At 49.3% G+C, this 8,473-nt stretch overlaps 1 protein-coding gene across 5 annotated transcripts in view; it reads left to right on the top strand.

Moving 5' to 3' along the window:
• Positions 1-6,228, top strand: part of CASR (calcium-sensing receptor) — a 41,136-nt gene extending 34,908 nt beyond the window's left edge. The window contains exons 5-7 of one of the 5 annotated variants that reach the window (XM_009329087.1): positions 1,683-1,806; positions 4,672-5,751; positions 5,783-6,228. In XM_009329087.1, coding sequence (XP_009327362.1) covers positions 1,683-1,806; positions 4,672-5,751; positions 5,783-6,228 — 1,650 coding nt within the window. The other 4 variants (XM_009329102.1, XM_009329118.1, XM_009329109.1 and 1 more) reach the window with 4 other exon arrangements.
• Positions 6,229-8,473: the final 2,245 nt, after the last annotated feature.

Raw genomic sequence — 8,473 nt, 5'->3', positions numbered from 1 at the left:
GAAGTCCTCTTGGTGGATGCACAACCTGCTGAAAGACTGTCCCAAGGAATAGGTATTAACAGCACACTGTATTAATAGCAATAGGTATTAACAGCAAAGAATGCTTCAAGTGGGGAGGTGCAGGGATTTGCCCTGCATATGTGTCTGTCCAATTAATTATGCAATCCTGATTAACAGCTTAAAAACAGGGTTCCCAAACTGTGCTGCAGCTATAGTTCAGAGTGGTAGGCAACGGCGACTGCTCTCAGCTGCAGGCAAATACCAGAGTTACAAAATGGGCATCTCCGCATAGGAGCTGCCACTACCAAGGGCTCGCTTACCCTGTGGCTGAGGTCGATGCCTGCACACAGGCAATTTCCAAACCACACCCCGGACTCACTGCGTAAGTGCATCCACACAGGAGCTTCCTGGAGATCAGCAGGTTAGCAGCACTTGGGCTTGGCAACAGGATAAGTGAGGAAGTTAAAGGGTCAGACAGGGTTTAGATCCTACAGTGAGGGACGGGGAAGAAGGGGATGGAGGTTCATTCCTTTCCACATAGCAGCAAACCTCCAAAAAGGTGAATGGAGGCTTCCAACCAGAGCAGCCCCTGGGTATGTACAGACCATGGCACTTTGCTGGCAGTGGAAAGTGTGGGTTTAACTCCCCTGAGCTGAGAAAGCCATGTTCTGTGTCAGCTGTCTTTCATTAATTTAGTTGGGAAAAGGTGAGCTCAACCTCAGGTTGTGCTTCTGTGTAAAAAAGGCCCAGACTTCCACTTACTGTGCTGAACTCCCTGTTGTCAGTGTGCATGAAGCATGTGGTGAGCATGCCCGTGCGACCACTCGCTGCCAGGATATGACCATGCCCAGGTGGGCTCATGCACAGCATAAATGCACGGCCAGCAGGTGACACAGCTCGTCATTTGCAGCAGCAGAAGTCTGGAAGCCTGAGTAACCTTTCTGATGGAAGTTCAGGAACGTCAGCAGTGAGCGGTGGGCTTTACAGGTCTTTTCCGTGGATTTAGACATGGAAGACCTAAGGTGTACTTCATGTGGAGGTGTCCTTTTTTGGACCTGCATGTAGCTGCTAATTTGCATCTTTAGATGCTCAGTGTTCTAAAAACAGGGCCTTCCTCTCTTTCATATGAACACTCTTCTTGTTTAGTTAATTTGCCTTTTATGTTTCTGGTTTGGAGAGAGGGTCTTCAGGAGAAAAGGAGGAAGTGGGCTTCAAGGAACTGTTATAATTCCCATAAATCATTAGCAGTCAATAGGCAATATATGGGATTGAGGATCAGCAGTCAGAGCCCATCATCTCCAAGGCTGACTCAAATTCCTGCCAGTAGAGATTGATTGTCTTCTCTTTTAACCATCTAATGACTGTTTTTCTGGTGCGTGTATCATGGGTCACATACAAGTTCGCAGTGCCCACAACACAGTAGAGTTTACAGAGATCTGCCGATCCTCCCTACCATCCCTTGATGTGATCCTTTAAAAAAATATCACTGCAGTGGGTTGGGGAAGGACTATTGTACAAGATGTGTCTGTTCTGTGGAAAGAATAAGTGAGTCTCTGAGGCTCTCCATCCAGCATGCTAAAATCAAGGAATAACACCCTTGGAGTAAGCCCAAGGTCCTGCTGTAGGAAGGCTGTACGTGGGGCACTGCCACCATTAACCCTCTTTGGGGTCTTTTCTTGCAGGTGCCTTTCTCTAACTGCAGCAGGGACTGCCTCCCGGGCACCAGGAAGGGCATTATTGAGGGAGAGCCCACCTGCTGCTTTGAGTGCGTGGACTGCCCCGACGGGGAGTACAGTGATGAAACAGGTAATACCCGCAGAGCTGCTTTGGGGTTTGCAGAGGACCGTGCAAGCCCTCTGGGCGTCACCTGCAGTTGTGCTGAAGTCGCTTCCCTGCAGTGCCGAGCTGGAGGCTGCTCTGCCATGAGGCTTCACAGAAAGCCTGGAGGGACTTCTGAAAAGCTTGCAGGAGTTGAGTCCTGTGGTCCTCAGGTCCTGTCTTCTGCTAAGCCTGCTTGTGCCTTCTGCTCTGAGTTAGGAAAATTAAGGCAGAGAACTTGAAAAAGGACTTGCCTATAGGAAGCCTCACAGGCAGCCATAAGCAAACTCCCTTGCACTGTAGCAATAGCTTTTGTTCCTCCAAAAGCCTGGAGGAAGGAAACACTCCCTACCCTAACCCTAAATTCTGTAGTTGTCTGTCTGCTTTTCCTCATGTTGTCATGCTTCTATTTCATGCTTTACAAAGAAGTCCATTCCATCCCTGACTTCACAAGCAGAGAGGAATATTGCCCTTTATGGGGTCACCAACCACAGTTTCTGTTGAGCATTGGCACTGCAAGACACCAGAATCTCTGGGTCCTATCAAACACCCATGGACATCTTTTTTGTTGGTTTCAGTGGGAACTTGGATCAAGCTGCTCAGGTGCTGCAGTGGAGGGAAAAGGTAACCTCAGTTTTAGAGTTGGTTGAAAAATTCTGAATTTCCAACAATGCTGGGCAACCCCAGGGTAATGAAGGCAAGTAAATCCTTTCAGAACAGCGGTCCCCTCCACACTGCAGAGCGCTCAGGATCTCCTCACACCCTCTCTGGCAGTACTGGTCCCAGCGCACGCCGCAGACCTTGCCTGAGATGAAAACTTCAGTAAGCTGCTTGCAAGACTGAACAAGTGTACTCCTTTGGGAGACTCTAATTTGCATCCTATCAGACAGGAGTGATGACTTTTTTAGCATGAACATATAGTACTACAGGATGCTTGGGAGCAGCATTTTCAAATTAAATAGAAGCAATTCTGGTCATGTGGGTCTTTTGGTGTTTTTCACAGGATTTTGGGAGCTGGCACTGGTGTGCTGGTGAAATTTGTGGGGCTGAGGGGACGACTGCCTTCTGACTCCACAGTTTCCTGCTGCAATTTCAGCTGACAGTAATGCTCTTTATTTCCTGTGCTTGCCAGTTTTGTGGGTGTAGAGAGTGGTTTTACAACCAGTCTCATCCAGCTGAGACAGTGATGCTACCGAAGGAGACAATCTGTTGTGTCCTCTCCCAGCTGTCTGCTCCCACCCTTTGGGAGCAGTGCTGGTACTCGTGCAACCATAGACCGAGTTGGATCGGGTCTCTGGTCCTTCTAAAACAAACTCTTGGCAGGTTGAGTTTCCAGCTAGAATGAGAAGCTGCATGACCTATAGTGCTAACACAAAGGAGGGGGCAGGAATGAGCAGCCGTCGGGGAGGAGGAAGATCTGGTTTACTCCCCGCAGTGGCAGCGTGGTCTCTAAGTCAGCTCAACAGTGAAAGCACTTCTTTAGGATGCCCCTGTCTGTGGTAGAGGTGGTTGAATTCCCTGCTATGTGAAGTTAGCTCTGCCTTGCCTGCAGTTTGCAACAGGCTTCCAGGTAAAAGGCAGAAGCTGAATGGATGTAAATGAAATGACATATGGCGATGGGAGCTTCTGACTGAGCTTTTGCATCTAGTGCAAGTTTTTCACATGAACAGCTTAGGTGAGGCAACCAGTCATTAAGAAAGCAGTATCATACCAGGTCATGGACGCTCCCTCCAACCACCACTCCGGAATGAGAGAGCTTGAAATTCTCTGCCCTCGTTAGCTGGGCATTCCTTTTTTTTTCATTCCTGGCTTTCTCATTGGCTTCCAGCTCTGCTCTGGGAGCTATGCTCTGAGTCTCTGTCCGTGCTCAGGTGCAAAGCTCAGAGGCAGGTTGCTGCTAAAGGGTTTTCTGAACGTTTGTTCCCAGAACTCACTGCAGCCCATTGCTATCCCACTGGGATCCCGAAGACTGAGGTAGGTTATGACTTCCAGCTAACTGCTCTCAACCCCTTTCCGCTGCCATCAAGGGAGTCATGACCCTTCCCGCTGGAGCACAAGACCCATTTGGGTCAAAGAAGAAGAGCAGAAGCAGCAGGTCTTTAACTTTTGATCCTGGCAGCCATTGGAGACACACGTTGCTATCCCAGTAGGTACAACTGGTTTCATGTAGAGGAAAGAGATGGAGGCATCAATTTTCCCTTTGCAAGTATCAGTGGGACGCTTTGCTGGGTGTGGGGAGAGTGATACTGTTAAGACACATCTTCCCCTGATGTTCAACATGAAATGAGGGTGTGCTGGGAGTCAAGGGCATTGCCTGCCTTCAGGGAAGAGCAATTTAAACATTTCTAAGACTCGCCTCTGTGGAATATGAAATAGGCTCTCGAAGCACTTAAGGAGGCAAGCACGTTTTTAATTTTCTCTGTAATAGAGACAGGCAGGATGTTTCAAATGATGATAAAAGTGTGAGAGGTATGAAGTCAGACGGAAGTAGATGATAAAAATGAAGGAACAAGAAAGAGATAGGGACAGAGCCTGTGTAACAGCCAATAGCAATGAAAGTTTGCAAAGTTTTGCGAAGAAATGGATTCCAAAAACACAAGTGCAGGGGCAGGATTTTTTTTAAGCTGGAACTAAGCATGCTTTGTGTTTTGCTATAGAGCCCATGGGAGGCTGGTTATTTCAGTGTTAAACACTCTTAGACACCAACATACGATTCTGGGAATCCGCAGGCACCTGAAGGGAACAACTCATGTATCTAAGGTGAAGGCCGGTGCGTAGCTGCCATATATGTCATCCCACATTTCAGCCTCTCATTCTGACAAACCTTCCCTCTCCTTGTCACTTCTGTTTCAGATGCAAGTGCCTGTGACAAGTGCCCTGAGGATTACTGGTCCAATGAGAACCACACATCCTGCATCCCCAAGCAGATAGAGTTTCTGTCCTGGACAGAGCCCTTTGGGATCGCTCTGACTCTCTTTGCTGTGCTGGGAATTTTCCTGACTTCTTTTGTCCTGGGAGTCTTCACCAAATTTCGCAACACGCCCATCGTCAAGGCCACAAACCGGGAGCTGTCCTACCTCCTCCTTTTCTCCTTGCTCTGCTGCTTCTCCAGCTCATTGTTCTTCATTGGCGAGCCCCAGAACTGGACTTGCCGTTTGCGGCAACCAGCTTTTGGCATCAGCTTTGTCCTCTGCATCTCCTGCATCTTGGTGAAAACCAACCGTGTCCTGCTCGTCTTTGAGGCAAAGATCCCCACAAGCCTCCACCGAAAGTGGTGGGGCCTCAACCTCCAGTTCCTCCTGGTCTTCTTGTGCACGTTCGTGCAGATTGTCATCTGTGTGATTTGGCTCTACACGGCCCCGCCATCCAGTTACCGAAACCATGAACTGGAGGATGAGATTATCTTCATCACCTGCCACGAAGGCTCCCTGATGGCCCTCGGCTTCCTCATTGGCTACACCTGCCTCCTGGCAGCCATCTGCTTCTTCTTTGCCTTCAAGTCTCGAAAGCTACCTGAGAACTTTAACGAGGCCAAGTTCATCACCTTCAGCATGCTGATCTTCTTCATTGTTTGGATCTCCTTCATCCCTGCTTATGCCAGCACGTACGGCAAGTTTGTCTCTGCCGTGGAGGTGATTGCGATACTGGCTGCCAGCTTTGGGCTCCTGGCCTGCATCTTCTTCAACAAAGTCTACATCATCCTCTTCAAGCCCTCCCGCAACACAATCGAGGAGGTGCGCTGCAGCACAGCTGCCCACGCTTTCAAGGTGGCCGCCAGGGCCACGCTGAGACGGAGCAATGTGTCACGCAAGCGCTCCAACAGCCTGGGGGGCTCCACCGGCTCCACCCCTTCCTCCTCCATCAGCAGCAAGAGCAACCATGAAGACCCTTTTCCTCTACCGGCCTCTGCCGAGCGGCAGCGCCAGCAGCAACGTGGGTGCAAGCAAAAAGTCAGCTTCGGGAGTGGCACGGTCACCCTCGCTGAGCTTTTACCCTTTGCCTCACCCGTCCTCTGCCGAGCGGCAGCGCCAGCAGCAACGTGGGTGCAAGCAAAAAGTCAGCTTCGGGAGTGGCACGGTCACCCTGTCGCTGAGCTTCGAGGAGCCACAGAAGAACGCCATGGCCAACAGGAACGCCAAGCGCAGGAACTCCCTGGAGGCCCAGAACAGTGACGACAGCCTGATGCGGCACCGGGCCCTGCTTCCCCTGCAGAACAGTGAGCCCCTCAGCGCTGAGCCCGGCTTCCAGGCAGCTTCCAGCCCAGAGAGCAGCTCGCAGGAGTCAGTGATGGGAGACACCAAAGAAGAGGTACCAAGCCCTGAGGTGGAGCCTTCCCTGCCATCGGCTAACTCCCGAAATTTTATAGGCGCTGGAGGTGGCTCTGTCACAGAGAACACAGTACATTCCTAACGAAAGAAGATCATGAAAAGCACACCAGCCCCCAAGAGGAACTTGCTCACCTCTTGCTTCTGAACGGGAAAGACAACAAAGACACACTCCTGTGACACAGCCCCACCACACCTTACTGTTAGCGCCGGCAGGGTAATACACGTGCCTCCAGAGGAAGGACTGTGTCTGGGGAGCCTTGGACTGACTTTGCGTTTGCTTTATCAAAACCAGGACATCTTGGAAGGACAAGTGAAGATCGCCTCTGGTGGGGCTTAAGCAGACGTCTGCATGCTGCCTTGCCTCCGTAAGCTTTTCCTGCCAGACTGCAACTCAGCTGACTATGGGAGGCACTAGGCAATTCCACTATACTCTGCTTTTACGTTTATGTATAATATTCCTCTTTCCCACTATGTATAATATTCCCTCTTTATGCAGTATATGTGATCTGTAACCATGTGCATCAGGACTCTCAGCTCTACAAAAGCAAGGTACACGGTTTCACTTGGGGAAAGCACGGTCGTGGGGAAAATAAAAAAGCCCCCAACATCCTGCATGCTGTGTACAGCCAAGGGTGTGAACATGTAAAGTATTTAATGAGACAGAGCGCCCTGCTATTTATATTTAGTAATGTCCCAATCTCTCCTTTCTGCCCAGCAGAAAATACTGGACAATGCTCTTCACAGACTCCATTGCACTAGACCAAGCTACTAGGTTCCTACTGGTTTCCTCCAGCTGAGGTAGCTTTACCTCCAGCCCGCCTGCTTTGGTGGAGGGGGAGAACAGCTTGTAAATCCCCCCGGAGAACGTTGCGAGAGCACAATGATGAGATGTATCCGTGATCGATTATGTCGCTAGTAGTTGTATGCTTAACAAAGTGTTGCTGCTGTAATATTCCACATGGCATACATGGCTAACCCTTTCACACCATAGTCAGTGTTGTGCTTTGCCATATTAATCTGCCTCACACCTACACAGAGCATTGCGCTGGTCGTGACGATACTGGTGGGCCTGAAACACAGCAAATGAAACAAGGTGAAATGGAGGAGTTAGGGATGGAGAAATAGCCCCCAAATGTGGTAATATGATTGCAGGAGCGGGTGAATGTCTGAAGTGTGTGTGCTGGTAGATGACTGGATGAGGAAGACATACAGGCCTGGTCTCTGAGACATGCACACAGACAAATGGGTAAATTGGCTATGTTTTGGCTCCTATAGGCCACCTACTAGGTTATTTCCCTCCTGGCCCATCTTGAAGAGAGGGCATCTAGCACAAGAAGGGCACAGTATACCTGAAGAAAAACAGTAAGGACTTCAGCAAAGAGCATAGCAGAACTTCATTACTCTTGACACTTGTCACATTCCCCCAAAAGCAGACGTATGTGCCCCTGGTTTTGCAAGGTATGCCTGCTTCTTCATCCATCCATGCTGGAAAGGTTGGAAGTAAGAGAGTCATTAGAAGAGATATTTGTTGCGGCCTGGTAAGAGGAAAAGCACCCCTCGACAGCCTGGCAGGAGGGGGTAGGGTTACGTTGCAGAATTTATTTCCCTCTTCCCAGGTCCCGTGTGCAAGACCAAGCGTCTGATGTGAAGATATCGATACCCTCCCTCATCAGACAAGAAGGTAGTCTAGACCACTGTGGGAAAGGTAGATGGGCCTGCAGCTGAGTGTGAGCAGAGACAAAAGGGCTGTGTGAAAGCATTGGGGAAAATACCACAATTCTCTTGTTACTGTTTTTGCTTGGTTGTTCTTTTGCCAGGGCAGGCAAATAAAACTTACAGGTGACATTACTGCATAAAAACTTTGTTTTGCCACCTCCACTTGTTGCTGACAAGGAAGAGGAATTTTGGCTTAGAAGAGCACAGTGGAAGCCCAGAACCCCAAGGAGCATGCCATTAAGACAATTTATTTTAACCCTTTTGTTGATCTGTTACATTCACCTCAGAGTGGGCTCAAATTTTAATTATACCATGTAAGAACCAGTCCAACTTTAACTGTAAGGCTTCCAAATTACAATATTTGATTAAAGCTATGTGGGAGAACACATGGTTCTCACTGTAGGAGAACACCAGGTTTCAGACCATCTAAGGCACCTGAAGGTGCACAAGTCCATGGGACCCAAGGAGGTCCATCCACAGGTCCTGAAGGAACTGGTGGATGAAGTTGCTAAGCCACTATCCATCGTATTTGAGAAGTCGTGGCAGTCCGGTGAAGTTCCCACTGACTGGGAAAGGGGAAAGATAACCCCCATTTTTAAAAAGGGAAAAAA

Source organism: Pygoscelis adeliae, unplaced genomic scaffold, assembly GCF_000699105.1.
Source record: "Pygoscelis adeliae isolate BGI_AS28 unplaced genomic scaffold, ASM69910v1 Scaffold120, whole genome shotgun sequence".
Lineage (NCBI taxonomy): Eukaryota > Metazoa > Chordata > Aves > Sphenisciformes > Spheniscidae > Pygoscelis > Pygoscelis adeliae.
This window is presented reverse-complemented; position numbering and strand designations above follow the sequence as displayed.